General features: G+C 36.3%; 1 protein-coding gene across 1 annotated transcript in view; it reads right to left on the minus strand.

Moving 5' to 3' along the window:
• Positions 1-18,312, minus strand: part of ralgps2 (Ral GEF with PH domain and SH3 binding motif 2) — an 86,309-nt gene extending 67,997 nt beyond the window's left edge. Inside the window, exons 1-5 of the mRNA XM_073816699.1 lie at positions 18,271-18,312; positions 14,349-14,432; positions 5,858-5,947; positions 5,686-5,778; positions 1,320-1,446 (exon numbers count right to left, since the gene is read on the minus strand). Of these exons, the coding sequence (XP_073672800.1) occupies positions 1,320-1,446; positions 5,686-5,778; positions 5,858-5,947; positions 14,349-14,432; positions 18,271-18,312 (436 nt within the window). The remainder of the gene's footprint in view (positions 1-1,319; positions 1,447-5,685; positions 5,779-5,857; positions 5,948-14,348; positions 14,433-18,270) is intronic.
• Positions 18,313-19,060: the final 748 nt, after the last annotated feature.

Genomic DNA, 19,060 nt, shown 5'->3' on the forward strand with positions numbered 1-19,060 from the left:
ATTTGGGTCAACATGGTACTCAGTAAATAATATTATTAGAACTAATTGAATAATAATATTACAATTAATTACAACAGCCATAATAAAAAAATTGCTAGTCAATTAAGTCAAAAGTACAAAGGCAGCGCTCTGATACACAGCAGCAAATTTACATAAAATATAACATGATGAGATCCTGCCCTCAGCCAAAACTATTTTCTCTGGAACAAATAAAAGATTACTGAGAGGAAAGACTCCCTGTTAGATTTACCCAATTATAACCTAATTATTACCTAATTATATCTTATGTTTAACCACTATAGAGACATCAGAGCCAGCAGCAAATTCCCAAAGATCTGGCCGAGGTGAGGCCGCTCTCTGCAGGTCCATGAGTGCTGATTGGCCACTGATGCCCTGGAGCTCACATCTCCAAAAATATTGAAGCAAATTTTTTAAACAGACAATATCTGTATTAACACACCACATATTTGAAGTCTAAACACATTCCCCCCAAAAAATCTTTAAACTGCATTCCATGACACAAAATCTGTCTGCCATGACACTCGCTGTGAGAAATACCGCAAGTGATACAACCAGTGAAATGGCTGGAGTATCGATATCACTAGAATATCGCACTCCTCTCAGCAAATCAGATTCGAGGACCAGAAAGAACTGTTGTATAACATATAGTGGGATATGTGTGTGTATAAAGAAAGACACTGGAGGGTTGAAGCTAATGCAACTGTTCTGTTTACTCGTCTTACTTGCGCTTTTCTCTTCAAAGTAAAGCCATGACAATACTAATTTTCGAAAGCTCAATATAAACCGGTGCTCCCAGCTGTCAGATATCACTAGAAAGGGTTTCATGAAAAATTGCACCTGTCCCTGTAACAGCCATAGGGGAGCAGTCTGTGTTTTCTCTGCTAGACAATCATTTTGTCCAATGTCAACAAATAATTAGTAATTAGAGTTAAGAAAATGTAATTACACTCATATAATTAATCGGATGCGTTAACGTGTTAATTTCGACAGCTCTAATTTACACAGAAATAATTGCCCAAACAATAAAACAAGTTCGGAAGTTGATTCTCAAGCTGGCTGTTTAGTACAAATCATCTGCAAGGCATCTCTAGAACTTTGAGCATATCTAATTAAGACAAAAGGTCTTAAATATGACAATTTAATTAAAATTTTTAATTGATTCAGAATTTAAAACGTCTGCAAGGCGTGAGATGTTTGTTGTTGTTCTACTCATAATTTCCTTAGAAATAAAAACAAAAAAGGACATCCCGATAAGGTTATGTTTTGTGTGTGCAAATAAGAGAGGAAAGAAAAAATACCCAGATACGGAATGCAGGATGTCATGCTCTGGCTGCTGATGTAATCTCTCAAGCGTTTATAGTTGTCTTCTTTAGACATCAGATACTCCAGCCTCTCAAACGTGGCCTTGTCCTTTCGACTCAAAAGCTGTGGGAAACAGACCGAGAAAAAGAGAGAGAGCACATTTGTAACAAAAACAATGAGCAAGTTCTTTTGATAACTGCCTTTTTAGGCTTGAACAGCATGTATTTTAATCTGGGTTCAATACAACTTTGGCATTAGAATCACCATCTGTGACGTGCAGTGCTGCAACCCTCAGCAGAAAACATTTAGACATAGATCAACATTTTTTGTATGTTTTATCAAGTCAGCATGTGTTTCTAGACACAAACATTTAGTAAATCAGGGTTTAAATCATCCAAATGAACTCGGCTGTAAACAATCCAGTCTAACAACAGATCTCAAGAGTGACAAATTTTAGTATCTGCAGTCATCATCTCTATCATATTCCAGTAATCGCTGATTTTTGTTTGTTTTCCATTTATCAACTCCTTGGCAGTCCAATTGTAAACATAACTGAAATCGGGACGAGGTAAAATATCTCCACCTGACTAAAACAAGAGGGAAAAAATTGAAATGTTTGGTGTTCAGTAATGTTCTCAGCAAAAACAAAAGTGGGAGAAACAAAGGCAGAACACAGAGACAAGATTGAATTAAGAGCTCTGCAAACAAAAGAAAAGCTGATAGCGCTGAAATGGAATCCAGAGTACTGCACAGTAAATTCAAACAAACCTAACTAAATTAAGAGCCACCTGATGTGACCTCTTTCACATTCACACACACACACACACACACACACACACACACACACACACACACACACACACACACACACACACACACACTCCAGTTCTCTGAAATCATTCCGTCTGTAGATCCATGTGTGGATAAAATTACTGCAAATGTCCCCAGAAGAACAGCAAAACTTCTTAGCAGTAAGTTTGTAAAGGGACAAAATGTTGTAATACATTAAAGGGTTAGTTCACCCAAAAATGAAAAATTAGCCCATCATTTACTCACTACTTCCTTCTGCCACCAGTTTCAAATCTCAAGTTGACAGTTTAACAGCTGAGCCCAAACTTCGGTTACTTATTCGAAAACATTTCAGAACTAGTAACAAAGGAACGTTGAATTGATTAATTGACAACTTATTGTTTTACTGTAATAAACGTTCACTGTATTATGTGCAGAGAGAGAGAGAGATGGACTAAGCAAGCGTGACTGCCTGCATCTGATACAGCATTCATTCTTCAGCTCAATCTTATTCACAATAAAACAGTTTGAATGTCCACTAAGGAAAGCGTTATCTTTGTCGTACTATCCTTTAATCTGTTAAGAAAAGGTGATCTCAGTGCATTTGTTGGCATTGTGCATTTGTCTAATCAGTCCATAATAAAAAGTGCCTCACATGGCTCTTGGGGGAGAATAAAGGCCTCCTGTAGTGAATCAATGCATTTTTGTAAGAAAAATATCTATATTTAAAACTTAATAATCACTTAATCTACTTTGAACCAAATGCTCGTACACAGAAGCCCTTCTGGATGAAATTCATCTACACAAAATGTCGCTGAGAAACAGTGAAGAACAAGATGCTATTTGGATTTCTCTCAAATTGTAAATAAATGTTTTATTAAATTACACATATAGACACACAAAAGTATATTTCGAGCCCACTATATATAGAAGTGGGTGCGTTTGGCCATGTCTGAGGAAAGCTAGACTGAGAAGCCATGGCAAACATAGATCTGACAGAAAGAGCGGGGGAGAGGAATATTCCAGTTATGTAAAAGACTATAAATGGTACACTAGGGACAGGATTGAGGAGTGGGATGTTGGCTGTGACTGAAGACAAGACAAGACAATGTTTCCAAAGAAAAGACAGATACACCGAGCTGCTGGATAGCCTACAATTTTACCATCGTAACCATAGTTCCCCTTCAAAATACACATAAATACTGCGTGCACATACAAAAGTCGCCACCAAATGACTAGGATGTTGTTGGTAGCTGCCAAGACATTGTCTTGTGGCTTTTAAAATGTTCAGAATAGCATGTGTGTTGGGTTTTCTGAGTGGTTGCAAGGTTTAAGGTGTTCTGAGATGAAAATATGCAAGTCAGCAGATTTAAATCCATCAAATTTTAACATTTTCAACCATAAGCATTCACATGACAACAAAATGTTACAGGATTTTCCTTTTTTTGAAAGGAAACCTGAAGTTGCTGATGCTAATGAATATCAGCAATCCAAGTGCAACACAGATGCTCTTTTACAGAATGATTTGTGAGCAAACACGCTGTTAAGTTGTAAAAACTTGAGGAACAGGTGTCTGTTTTATGATAGTTGCCCTATTTTATAGTAGAAACAGACGAGTGTGTTTGGGAAACCCTAGTATTAGCTTTAGGTTTAACGCAGGCTGTTGATCTTTAAAGAAATCTTAGGCAGTTAGTTCAGAAGGATATAATTAGCGACAACTTTTCCATCATTAGAAAGAAAGCATACAATTATGGTGCTTGAGTGAACATGTTCTACTTTAATAAATTATAGGGATAGCAAAATCACTACCACTATTGAGCGTGCTCAAATGGAGGGTATCGTATTTGAGAAATGAAATGCATGGTATAATTCCAGTAAAGACTGAAAGGGGAAAAACTAAACAGAGTTCCTTGTTGTTCATCAATCTAAATATTGGAAAGAAACAGCTCAAGGTCTCTCAGTGATTCATTTGTTTGCAGTTTCCAGCCTTCATCAATAACTACTGTAACTGAGAGAGTGTTGAAGGTAGGGATGTTAACCGATGACCGTTTGACCGGTGGTTGACCGTATCAACGTTAACCGGTCAAAGTTGTCGGTAGTCGGTTAAAAAAAAAAAGTGCCGGTGCGTCTTTTACGCATTCTGAAGGTGCCTGTTTTATCCATTGGTTTTATCATGTTGCAGTCTATTAGGCAACATTCCGCATAAGATGGGCTTAGATTTGGAAATACATTACATCTACATTTCAGTGGTAACCGATAAGGTGATGATGATCATCATCTTTCTTTATTATGGTTAGCACTACCGAAACTAAAGCGGCGTCTCTTCGGAGCTGTCATTTTCTTAAATGAGCCGTGGCAATGTTTCAAATGAGCTTCTAACCTAGACAAACGCCTTTATTTTCAAAGCGATCACCTTGTACCCAAACCATTTGAAACTAAGGAGCCATTTGTCCTACGATTACATACAGTACAACAAGCTCTTCGGCACCGCGTTTGCGGGACTCATGTTTCGCGCTGTAGGGGATTTTAAAAAAAGTGACGTGTGTGTGTGTGTGTGTGTGTGCGGGAGGCAGAGAGAGGCTGCGATCACACCGAAGGCGTTTTTGCAGTTGGAGGCGCCTCTTTTGAATGGTTTTCTGTTGGCAGTGAGCGTTCTACGCGCTGCTTATAAGCCCCAGGCGCCTCGCGTTTTCACCGCCTGCTGCGCCTCGCGTTTTTGCAGGAGCGCTCTGAGCGCGTGAAGTTGAAAAAAAAATCAACTCTGAGCGGAAAAACGCCCAACGTCATTCGCGTTCTTTTCCATTGTCCAATCGAATGAATGGAGAGGCGGGCCTTCTGTTGTGGTGACGGAATTTTACGGTTGCTTAAAAAGTCCGGAGACTGCAAGAAATAGAGGAGAAACCTTTTGTGTCTATCGTGGGTAACCCGGAGCTGTATTTTTTAGGGTTTCTGCTAATATGACAGTTTACTTAACAGCATAAAACAGTCTATGCATAAAACTAAGATTTTAGAGTGCTCACGCTATAATCCTTTGATTTGACTGACAGGACAGCTGTTTTGGTCGTTGCTTAGCAAAAAAAAAAAAAAAAAAAAAAACGCAGCACGCTCTTTTATTAAAAGTCACAAAAAAAAGGCAGTGCTGTGCGCCTCGCGTTTTTAGAACTAAAAGACGCGTTCGGTGTGATCGCGGCCAGATGCGACAGACTTGCGAAATTGCAGGAGCGGCTCGAAATGGCTGTTATTTCAAATAGCGTACCATATTTTAAACTAATCGGTTAACCGGTTTCAACCGGCTAATGAGGCTCGGTGGTCGGTCAAGAAATTTTTTAGTTTTCGCCATCCCTAGTTGAAGGCCTGGATAATTTCACAACCTATAAACACTTACATTTAGTATTTAGCACACATAGCAGCTGGGTTGGACAAAATGTTAATGACTGAACCAAAAAAAAGACAAGAAAAGAAAATATAAAGATTAAAATGTGCATATAATGCACTAATAATTACAACAAAAAAATGCCTTGGCAATAATTCAAATATGTGAAATGTTAATAAGCAGTGTAATAAATAACTCACAGCCCAGGTTTTGGTGAGCCTGAAGATGGGGGCGCTCTGTAAAGCAGATACTACCGCCATCACTGCATGAAGATTATTCATGTCACAGAGTTTCTGCAAGAAGAGAGAAAGAAGGTTAGCAGCTAGTATAAACACTTAAGTAGTAAACATGTGCTGCATGGAGTGTTTTTACCTTTGCCGTTCTGATATAGAGGCTCAAAACTTCTGCTCTGATCTTCAGAGTTTGAGCATGAAGAATCTCCCTCACCACCCAGAAACTCACCTAACATTAGACAAAAACATAAAAACAAAGACACACTGATTACTGAACCCATTAGCCACAATCGTGAAATGATCATCTGAAGTTTTGTCATCTTTCAGTAGTTATAAACTCATGAATGGTTTTGACTGTGTAAAAAACTGAAAGAAAAGGTGAGACAATAAGAGACAAGACAAGAAGAAATTAAGAGATGAGAAGTGAAGAGAGATGAGACTGAAAGAGAAGAAAAGAGACTAGGTGAGACAAGAGAAGGAGTAGTACAGGAACACAACAGAAAACCGTTTTGTGTATCAACATGAAATTCATAACTTTTTGTCAGTATGTCAGCAAGATTTGCTGAGCCAAATTTGGTGAAAATCGGTGAAAAGTAGGTTTTGAATAATCAAATTGGTGTTATAATCAATAATAGACATTTTTCATATTTCCTGACCACTAGGTGGTGCTGCTCTCCGAAACTGTACAGGTAGCCTTAGGTTACGGTTGTTATAACACACACCAAGTTTGGTGTCAATATGCCAAATTGTTGCGGAGATATATAGCCTCACATCCATTTTTCATGTGCTCTTTGCCAAAATCGTTTGCGTGTATTTGAGAGCTGTTTGACTAATCAACATAGTCAAGGTCTAAAGATGAGCCAAATTTGGTAAAATCAGACATACCGTCTAGGACGATCAGACAAAATATCTGGGACAAGTTTAAAAAAGTAGGTTTTACAAACTAATTCATTCGAATCAGCATGAGCCAAGGATTCAGAGGAAAATAATTTTCCTTCCAGACCTTACGGTTCAAAAGTTATTAACGTAAACAGGAGTGAAACTTTGGACAAGCGGTGGTGCTAGAGAGTTTAAGTTAGAGACTCCAAACTTGCTATGATTAATGTTAAGACTGTCCTCTAGAAAGAAGAAATCTACTGGATACAAGAAAATCCTTAGCACCTTTGGTGCTTGGCCCTAAATTAAAGAAGAGAGACAGGGAGCAAATGTAATTAGAAGACACAAAATAAGGAGAGACAAGTGGAAAAGACTAAGAGAGACAAGAACAGAAAGAGTGGAGAGCTGTAAAAAAACAGAGAATGAGACTAGAAGATGGAAAGACACGACCATAAAGGATGAGATGAGACAAGGTGAGATGAGTCAAGAATGAAAGGTACTGACATGAGACAGCATGAGACATGAGAAGAATGTGTGAGAAGAGAAGAAAACTAGAGGAGACTAGAAACTGGAACAAAAGTGACAAGACAAGAACAGAAGAGACAGGCTAAAAATAAGAATATATAAGAGAACACACAAGACAACGAAAATGAGAGACGAGAACTGAAGAGAATGAGAGGAGATGACAAACATGGAAAAGGGACACAAAGACAGTGAAAGAAGAGAAAAGACAAGGAATAAATACAATCAAGAGGACATCAGACTGTAAGGCAAGCAACAAAATGAGAAGAGACAAGATGAAGACACTAGATGAGACAAGAAGAGAAAGAGAAGAAATACAAAGCGAATGAGAGGAGAACATGAGACGAGGAGAACGTGCAGAAGCAAAAAGAAGAGAACGAGAGGACATGAGACAGGAAACTGGAAGAAAAACCGTAAGATAAGAATAAAAGAGACAAGAAGAGAAGAAAAGAAGAAGATTGAGAAAAACTGACATGAGAAGAGACACGTAGAGTAGATAAGTCAAAATGAGACGAGAAGACAGTAGAAAAAAGAGAACAAGACGATGAAAAGACACAAGAAGCGATGAAACAAAACTGGAAGAGAACAGACAACAGGACAGAATGAAACAAGACTAAGAGGAGACAAAAAAGACTAAATAAGACATGAACAGAATGAAACAAGAAGTGAAGAAAAGAGAATGAGAGGAGATGAGAAGCCAAGAGAAAAGAAGAAAAGACAAGGGTGAGACGAACTGAGACGAGAAGCAATGAAACGAAACTGGAAGAGAACAGACAACAGGACAGCATGAGACAAGACTGAGAGGAGACAAAAAAAAGACTAAATAAGAAATGAACAGAATGAAACAAGAAGTGAGGAAAAGAAAATGAGAGGAGATGAGAAGACAAGATACAAAAAGAAAAGACAATAGGGTGAGACGAACTGAGACGAGAAGTGATGAAACAAAACTGGAAGAGAACAGACAACAGGACAGCACAAGACAAGACTGAGAGGAGACAAAAAAAAAAGACTGAATAAGACATGAAGAGAATGAAACAAGAAGTGAAGACAAGAGAATGAGAGGAGATTAGAAGCCAAGAGACAAGAAGAAGCATTGTATTTTAAGCTTCAGACGTTATGCAACAGAAGACATGGATTGTTGAAACATCACTCTTCATCTACTACAACCCCTGCCAACCTCAGCCCCCCATTTCCATTTCTCCTGTTGATTTTCCAGACTTTTCCTTCCCGCGATCCCTCCTTCTCCATTCCTTCCCACATGTCTGATGCTGGGACGCACACACAGTGAGGTCATTGTTTCACCATCTCCCCTACTGTGTGTTCCCCTGTTATTTGTTGTGAGATTGGATCACGGCGTCTTTGGATAAGGCCGGAACGCCTCAAACCAGCGGAAAGGATTTAATTCTAATGACTAATGAAGAGAAAAGGCAGCACGGTACCGCAGACATTTATACTTGAACAGAAATAGACAGTGCAAAAACTCCATCTCACGCATGAGCACACATTCACACCAGCTGCTGCATTACACACACCTGCACCAGCATTAAACACAAAGAGGAAATCGATTTTTAGCCTGGTTTTGAGCCTCTGGCCATGCAGAACTTTCCCCCACATACTCCATTAGAGAATATTTCAGCTCTGCGCTCCTCTTATTTCATGACAAAAAAAGAAAGAAAAAGAACAAGCTGAAGTAGGGGGAGGACTGAATCAAAAAAGACCTTATGCAAATATCCCCTGGTAAAATATACCCATATGTGCATAATTTTTAACATCTGTCTATGGGTAATCTGTAGGGTCTGTCTGTATTTGTGTGTTTGCATAAGTGCACTCTTATACCAGAGTTTGCTTCTATTGTTTCCTGCATTGAGTACATATGAGTAAATGTAATGTGAGTACACTCCATATTTGTGAATGACAGACCAAAAATGTTTGTGTGTGAGTCTTTGAAGTGGTGAACATAAAGGTCTAGACAGAGAGAAAAGGAAAAAAAGACTGTATATTTATGGAAAGCGAGCTTTACCAGTGTTTACAGTCATATAAACAACATTAACATTTCATTCCACACAAAGGCAATGAATTATACAAGACAACTGAACCACACAACTGCCGAAATGGCAGCTGTCAATAACTTTAATTCATCTGCTGCTGATTAAAAAAAAACAAAGTCAGTAACTACCAACCAATTACACAATGATTAGCTATCTACATATGAATAGTTAAGTACTGAATTATGAGAAAAGCTAACTACTAAATAATGACTAAACCTCTGTGCAAAACTATAGATGGTCTGAATGACTAACCTATTGTACAAATTAAATGGTCAATTAACTACTGAATAATGACTAATGACTAATCTACTGTACAAAACTATTAATAGTCATCTAAATACTGAATAATGTATAAACTACTGTACAAAACTATTAAATGGTCAACAAACTATTGAATAATGACTAAACTACAGTACGAAACTATTAATGGTCCACTAACTACTGAATAACGACTAAACTACTGTAGAAAACTACTAATGGTCAACTAACTATTGAATAACGACTAAACTACTGTAGAAAACTATCAATGGTCAACTGACTACTGAATAATGATTAAACTACTGTACAAAACTATTAATAGTCATCTAACTACTGAATAATGTATAAACTACTGCACAAAACTATTAAATGGTCAACTAACTACTGAATAATGACTAACCTACTGTACAAAAGTACTAATGGTCAACTAACTACTAAAAAATGACTAACCTACTGTACAAAACTACTAATGGTCAACTAACTACTGAATAATGAATGAACTACTGTACAAAACTATTAATGGTAAACTACTGAATAATGTATAAACTACAGCACAAAACTATTAAATGGTCAACTAACTACTGAATGACTAACCTACTGTACAAAACTACTAATGGTCAACTAACTACTGAATAATGACTAACCTACGGTACAAAACTACTAATGGTCAACTAACTACTGAATAATGACTAACCTACGGTACAAAACTACTAATGGTCAACTAACTACTGAATAATGACTGAACTACTGTACAAAACTATTAATGGTAAACTACTGAATAATGTATAAACTACTGCACAAAACTATTAAATGGTCAACTAACTACTGAATGACTAACCTACGGTACAAAACTACTAATGGTCAACTAACTACTGAATAATGACTAACCTACGGTACAAAACTACTAATGGTCAACTAACTACTGAATAATGACTGAACTACTGTACAAAACTATTAATGGTAAACTACTGAATAATGTACAAACTACTGCACAAAACTATTAAATGGTCAACTAACTACTGAATGACTAACCTACGGTACAAAACTACTAATGGTCAACTAACTACTGAATAATGACTAACCTACGGTACAAAACTACTAATGGTCAACTAACTACTGAATAATGACTGAACTACTGTACAAAACTATTAATGGTAAACTACTGAATAATGTACAAACTACTGCACAAAACTATTAAATGGTCAACTAACTACTGAATGACTAACCTACTGTACAAAACTACTAGTGATCGACCGATATTGATTTTTTATTCCCGATACCGATACCAATTATGTGCTCGATAACCAATATTCATAACCGATATTTATTTACTATTATACTTCTGTTTTGACACAATGATTACAACACCACTGAACTGAACAAACCGTTTTGTTTATAACAATCACTCCCTCCTTGCATACAAATCAAAACTCTTATTTATACATCAATAAATAGAGGGGTCTGAAAGTGCAAAAAATACAAGAAGTGCACTGTTACTAAAGTGTTTTTGTTCAAAAATAAAATCTTCAAGTGAGTGAAGTAAGTCCATACTTCACTTTGCTGTCTATTTTTTATTTTGGTCATCTTAAAAAAAAAAGTGTTGAATGTTAGCAGTCTTTCATGTTAAATTTAATATTCATATTACAACAATAAAAATATTTTATGAAAAGCATGAGCAGCAACACTAACATTACCAATAAGCAAAATAAATGTAGAATGTCTTCAAGCACAGGAGTCATATCAACTTTGCAGAAATGTAACCTCATACAGTTTTATTAGGTTTATAAAGCTGTTTATGCTAAAGAGTGAAGAATAATTTGCTGTATAATGTTAATTTACTGAGTAATATTCTGAAATATTGAAATATATCAAACAAAACATCGTTTTTATTGAATTTCTGATAGCCTATGTTATATCACAATTACGTTTTTGAAGAAAAAAAAAACTTTTTTTGTCGTTCTAGATTATGAAATGCGTGCTGACAAAGCGCATTCAATTTCTTAGTTATATTTATTTAGAAAATGTTTATTAGTGGAATGATGTTTATAAAGTAAATGTTAATATAATTCGGGGTGTTTTAGTGAATCTTGTTAAAAGTTATATGCAGTGGCTGTTCTGGAGCATTTCATGAGCATCAACCCGGTGAGTGAACAGCAAAATGGAAGCCACTTCACGAGACGAATGATGAGCATATAGACGCTCAATAGTGACTGTATTTAATTCAGGCAAGTAAGCGGTAAATTATAGTTCACAAGGAATTGGTTTGTTCCTTCTGGTCAGCTAACTACTAAATGAAAAAACTACTGATCAGCTACCTATTAAATAAAAGAAAAACTGACAATCAGTTAACTGGTAAACAGTTAATTATTAAATGACGACAAAACCAATAATGATCAGCTAACTACTAAAAAAAACTACTATAATTGGATAACTATTAAATGATGATAAAAGTATTTCTGATCAGCTACATGGTGATAGAACTACTGATAATCAGCTAACAGGCTAACTACAGAATGATACAAGTAATGGTAGTTTTGTCACCATTCAACTTTATGACAGTAGTTTTGTCATAATTTAATAGTTAATGTAACTACAATGAAAACAAAACGACTACTAGATAATTAGTAAAGCGATACAAAGCTACTCAACTTTTAAAACTGTATTTTTTGGCTACTGTTTTTCGGTTACCCACATTATTTGGTGAACTATCCCTTTAAATGACAACCAAGCCATCACTTGCATGATGACAAATGTAAACATAATCAGCTAACAATTACATGACTGCAAATCTACAAATGATCATCTTACTACTGAAAGATCAAGCTACTGGTTTTACTAAAACAAACAGACCCCACAGTATCCTTGAAACATATAAACACATGTAATTCAGCTGTTTGGTGACATGAGGTTCCAGTCCTTTTAGAACGTTTTGTTCTCGCCTTTCCAAGCATCATCCATCAGAAAGTACATTTGTGTTGGCAGGCAAGTACGTGTGGGTTCCTTAAACAGCCGTTTTAAGGATGTATATTGAGAAAAGTTTCCCCAGAACACAAATTCCTCACTGATATTCTCATATTTATTACAGAGGGCTAGCCATATTATCAGGGGAAGAAAAAGTCTGCGTCTGTGAGGGTGTGTTTAAGTCTTAAAGTAGAGATTTTGAGGTGCACAAACAACTTCTGCACTGCATATAAGCTTAATCAACAATCATTCCCTTCTGGTTACACATCGTCAGCTTCTGCCAATTATGAAGCAAGAACTGCACACAGAAACTTGTACGGACTCAGAGGAGGCCACATATTTCTTCAAAGGCCAACTGGATCATGTCAGTGTTTCCCAGCCCTAGTGTTCATCCAACATCTTTGCTCAGGCCTCAGTGCAGCGATAAGCTCTTCAAACATCCCCATTACCTGCTCACAGTAGAGCCAAAATGTAAACGCAAGTTTAGTTTCCCACTTGAGTGACTGTGACATACAGTCACAGTGTGTAGTGTTAGCATAGAGTCCAAATTCTGTTAACAAGAACCTTGACGGCGACGTAATTTTCCAACCTAGCCAATCCAAGGCAATAAAGTCAAGAGATTTAGGCCAGAAACATACTCATTTGCAAACATGCTCAGCCAGCGCATTGCAAGCATGCCAACCCTTGGAAAGCTGAGCTACTATAGACTCCTCCACCCCTCGTGACCCGAGCATTTACCTGGACCAGCACTTTTCGACACTTTAATGGCCAATTCGTAAAACACAAACAACTTTGGAAACCTCATTTTCCACTTTTAAGATTTGACGTTTTTATTTAAAACAAACCAACTCTCAAACACACGTGGCCACAGAAACAATAAACATGTTTCCTGCCGTAGTAAACTGGCTGACCACACACACATTCGAGTATTATTCTAAATGGAAAAGTATATTTTCAATTAAAACATAAAGCTATTGATTATAATGTTTGAAAATGTAATGTTCAAATTATGTTTTTGCAATTTTGCTTTTTTAAATAAAAAGTATGTGTATTATTAAATGTCACATGGACTATTTTAAAGGACTAGTTCACTTTCAGAACAAAAATTTACAGATAATGTACTCACCCCTTTGTCATCCAAGAAGTTCATGTCTTTCTTTGCTTCAGTCGTGAAGAAATTATGTTTTTTTGAGGAAAAGGTTTTAGGATTTCTCGCCATATAATGAATATGTATGGTGCCCCCAAGTTTGAACTTCCAAAATGCAGTTTAAATGCAGCTTCAAAGGGCTCTAAATGATCCTAGCCAAAGAAGAAGGGTCTTATCTAGTGAAACGATTGGAAATTTTTTAAACAAATTAACAATTTATATACTGTTTAACCTCAAATGCGTAGTCTGTGTGAACCAGGTCAATACAATTAGGGTATGTTGAAAAACTCCCATATTGTTTTCTTCTCCAACTTCAAAATTGTCCTACATCGCTGCAGAAGTAACAACCCAGTTTTTCAACATACCCTAACTGTATTGACCCGGATTACACAGACTACGCATGCGCATCGCAAAGACGAGACAAGATGAGCATTTGGGGTTAAAAACTATATAAATTGTCAATATGTTTAGAAAATAACCGATTGTTTCGCTAGATAAGACCCATCTTCCTCAGCTGGGATTGTTTAGAGCCATTTGAAGCTGCGTTTAAACTGCATTTTGAAAGTACAAACTTGGGGGCACCATACATATCCATTATATGGAGAGAAATCCTGAAATGTTTTTCTCAAAAAACAATTTCTTTACGACTGAAGAAAGAAAGACATGAACATCTTGGATGACAAGGAGGTGAGTACATTATCTGTACATTTTTTTTAACAATGTCCTTACTATCTTTCTTGGCCTGTGTTGCTGTCTATGCAGGGTCAGAACATTCTCAGATTTCATTAAAAATATCTTAATTTGTGCAAAAAGTTTACCTGGTTAAAGCGTCGTGTGAAGGCCACAGCGTTGGGTGCTGAACTGTGTTTCTCCTTCTTGTTCCAGCCACAACTAGAGAGCTCCTGAAAAAAACAACAAGAGAACAAAAATAGTCACGTAAAAAATCATGTTGGTTTGCGATTGGAGAAACTGGATGGAAACAATCAAGTCAACCAAGCACGGCAGGAGACGGCGAATTGTCTCCAATGCCAAAAACAAATCAACTCGGGACACCTGAAACAGGGTGAGCATCACTCATGACCAGTGACCCTGGAAAACATCATTAATGGGCCTTCAGCAGAAGTTTGAATCTTTCCCAATGCGTCACGCTTTGTACACTCAATTTTGCATCCAAACACAGAAGTCATCTCAGACCCACATGCCAATCGTCTGAAAATTGTGTTGATTCTCTGTCTCTCCCGCATGGCATGACTGATTGACTGAATAAGAATGGAAAAGCTTTTAAAATAATATTTAACAATGTGTATTGGGCAACAAAACCACTAAATAAACATCAATCTGGCATGTTAAATCTCCAAAACACAAACAATGAAAACTCAACTCCATCTGTTCTGTCTTAATGCCAAGAGTAAAGCCATCGTGACAGTCTAATATACGATATATCGGCCACGCTTGGAAATTCACATTTGGAAACTCCCGACCATAATTATGCAACCGTGCGTTGCATAATTACGCCAAGTGCTCAGACACTTTCCAGCGGAGAATCAGTTTCAAACAAGCTGTTAGCACCATTAAAACACAAAAACAAACTCTGATATGCATTCAGCCACACAGAGGGATTTAATTCCCGTCAGCTGTCAGTAACGGGAGAAGAGCTGCCTGATTCCATGATGAGACTTCAAGAAGAATGAAATTAACCATCAAAGATATTCATCACGATTGTTCATCGGGAACGTACCTAACTTCAACCCGGCACCGATACAACCGCAATCTCTCATGAGGTCACACTAGCAAAGAGTGACTTAATGAGTCAGCAACCTGTGGAGGTAGCAGCTAAGCAACATACACAAACACAGATGTGAGTATGCGAGCCAATACACACAGAGCTAAGTAAATGTGCTTTCTGCATTGTCTCTCCAGCACCAACGACCACCAAGACGTGCCAGCGAAATCACTTCAGCTGAATCAAATTCTCCATGTGTAACAAATCTGAGCCCCCAGCGTAGTGTTCAGAATCTGTGATGAGGAAAATCACCTACTGAGATTTAATGAAATCAGTTGCTACCCACTCTGAGAACAAAACACAAGGTTAAAGGCAGATTTCCGTTCTTCTTCTGTGATGTAATGCATTTCTAAAACTAAGGTAGAAGTGTATTGAACAGTGGCTTTATTAAATTTGAGTAAATGCTTCGAAGGATTGCAGCTTGAAATTATGCAGGCTGGAAACCCTAAAGAGGGATCCACAAACAACATTGTTCATGTGTTACCTAAATCATATTGGACACTAAAATGTCAAGAGCTGCCTCATAATCAGATTTTCGGATTTATGAAAACATGAGGAAGATCCTTAGGCACATGCATTTTCTGCTTTGTTTAAATTGACATATTTTACATTTACCCATTCCTAAAATAAATAAATAAATAAATAACTGTGGATAATTAGTCTCTTCCAGTCTGATTAGGAGTTTTTCTGCAAAAAAAGGTGCAAAGTGGACCAGTTGATAGTGCAAGACATTAAACAAACATAAAACAAAACAAAAAACACAAAACACAAAATAAAAGTAAAACACAAGACAAAACAAAAACAACAATACAAAAACAACACACAAGACATCAAAACAAAAATAAAAACAAAACAAGACAAGACAGCAAACAAAAGTAAAACACAAGACAGATAAAACACAAACACAACACAAAAACAAAACACCAAAAAGTAAACACAACACAAACAAAAACAAAACACAAAAACAAAATAAGACATAAGACATAAACAAGAAAACAAAAATAACAAAACAAACAAAAAGGACCCAAAACAAAATATAAGACAAAACCCGAAAAAAAGACAAACCAAAAAACACACAAATACAACACAAAAAAGCAAGACACCAAACAAAAGTAAAACACAAGATAAAAAACACAACACAAAAACAAAACATAAACAAGAAAACAAAACACAAAAACAACAAAAGACCCAAAACAAAATATCAGACAAAACCCCCAAAAAGACAAACAAAAAACACAATACAAAAACAACACACGAGACATCAAACAAAAATAAAAACAAAACACAAGACAGCAAACAAGTAAAACACAAGATAAAACACAAACACAACACAAAAACAAAACAAGACACCAAACAAAAGTAAAACACAAGACAAAACAAAAACACAAAAAGTAAAACACAAGACAAAACAAAAAGCACAATACAAAAACAACACACAAGACATCAAAAAGAAAAAAAAGACAAGACACCAAACAAAAGTAAGACACAACACAAAACAAAAACACAAACAAATAAGACATAAGAAAACAAAACACACAAACAAAAATAACAAAACAAACAAAAAGGACCCAAAACAAAATAAGACAAAACCCGAAAACAAGACAAACCAAAAAACACACAAATACAACACAAAAAAGCAAGACACCAAACAAAAGTAAAACACAAGATTAAACAAAAACACAATACAAAACAAAAACATAAACAAATAAGACATAAACAAGAAAACAAAGCACACAAACAAAAATAACAAAACAAACAAAAAGGACCCAAAACAAAATAATACAAAACCTGAAAACAAGATAAACAAACAAAAAAAACCACAAAAACACAAATACAACACAAAAAGCAAGACACCAAACAAAAGTAAAACAAAAGATAACACAAAAACACAAGATAAAACAAAAATCACAACACCCAAAACAAACCAAGACACTAAACAAAAGTAAAACACAAGATAAAACAAAAAGCACAACACAAAAACAAAACAGGACATAGACAAATCAAAACAAGCAAAATAACAAAACAAACAAAAAAGACTAAAACAAAAAGCACAACACAAAAACAAAACACAATACATCAAACAAAAATAAAACAAGACAAAATATACAAGACAAACCTAAATAAAGCAAACAAAAAAAGACCCAAAACAAAATATAAGACATAAAACACAATATATACACAAAATGTTCACCATGCAATATGCATTAACCAAGCATTTGAAGTTGCAATTGATAGGTATTTTCCTGACTATAAACTAGAAAAAAGAAGATAAAGCCAACCAAAGCATCAGTGTGCTCAAATACTGTATCTGTCTTATTCTGCCAGTGACAGATTGAATAATGCACAAAGCAATGAACCCAGGAAAACTCATGCGGGAAACAAGGGAGGGAAAAAGTTAAGGGAACAACAACAACAACAACAACAAAAAGCTCTGTGATTCTCGGTTTCATAGATTTCAAGCCTTAAAACAAAAACAGGAGGAAGTCAGATCTGTTCACAGGGAGCGTCGCTATCGCACAAAAGTCTTTAAAGCAGTGGGAAGTCAATGGAAAGGGGATCATAGCTGTGTTTTATATTCCCTTTCTTCCACTTTCTTTCATGCCTCCTGAAAAGGATTGTACTCTCTTTAAAATGCAACATAATTTTAAGATGCAGCAGCATTGATGTATCTACATGAGACGCCCACTAAAACTAAAACATGAACAGACAAAATAATCTGGCAACTTCATAGCTGTAAAAGGATTTCAAAGCATGTTCAAAACAAGGCTGTTCTAATACCATTTCAAGAGGTATTTGTGAAAATTGATTAACCAGCTAGGAATCAGGAATAAGATAATGGGAGATGAGCACTAATGGAGCCAGTGCTTAGCAGGGGTGACAATGACTTACTGTATGTCAAACACTGGCCTTGAATTGAATTCCTGATATAACATTAAGTCACTTTACTTTAGCTGAACCTTAATGTCATCACCTAGTCTGGAAACCTGGAGCTCATCCATCTAACCACAGCTCAAAATCAGACACAAACAAGGGAGCTGGAAATCAAAGAAAGAATTACAGTCGACAAGGACATGGACGTCTCCAGCCAGTATTATATTGGCTGTAAAAATATACATAGATTTAATACTAATCCTCACAGAATGGGTGAGCAACAACAGAGATTTTCCATCATGGCATTTAATGTCATAATTGTGGCAAAATCCAACCATTTCTTGAATAACTTTACTTTTAGTTAATATAATCACAAGAGTATAATATAATCACTCAAGTTAATATAACCACAAGAGCCCATCTTGATTGTCCCGAGAGGTTCTCCAACTGTGGCTCCCTTATAATATAAATTAAAAAGCAGTTTGTGACCCAAAAAAGTCCTTTTATGTCTCCCAGAAACAGCATACAGGTTTGGAAAGGCATAAAGACAAATACAGTTGAGGTCAAAAGTTTACATACAGGTACTGACCCAAATAAGATATTTCACATAAAGGCGTTTACATACAGTATAGTGCACAAAAGAAAATAATAGTTGAATTTATAAAAATGACCCTGTTCAAAAGTATACATACACTTGATTCTTAATACTGTGTTGTTTGTCCCTTGTGGTTGTAGTTCCTTGTTTGTCCTGAACAGTTAAACTGCCCGCTGTTCTTCAGAAAAATCCTCCCACAAATTCTTTGGTTTTTCAGCATTTTGGTGTATTTGAACCCTTTCCAACAATGACTGTATAAATTCAAGATCCATCTTTTTACA

This window comes from Garra rufa, chromosome 13, assembly GCF_049309525.1.
Source record: "Garra rufa chromosome 13, GarRuf1.0, whole genome shotgun sequence".
Taxonomy (NCBI): domain Eukaryota; kingdom Metazoa; phylum Chordata; class Actinopteri; order Cypriniformes; family Cyprinidae; genus Garra; species Garra rufa.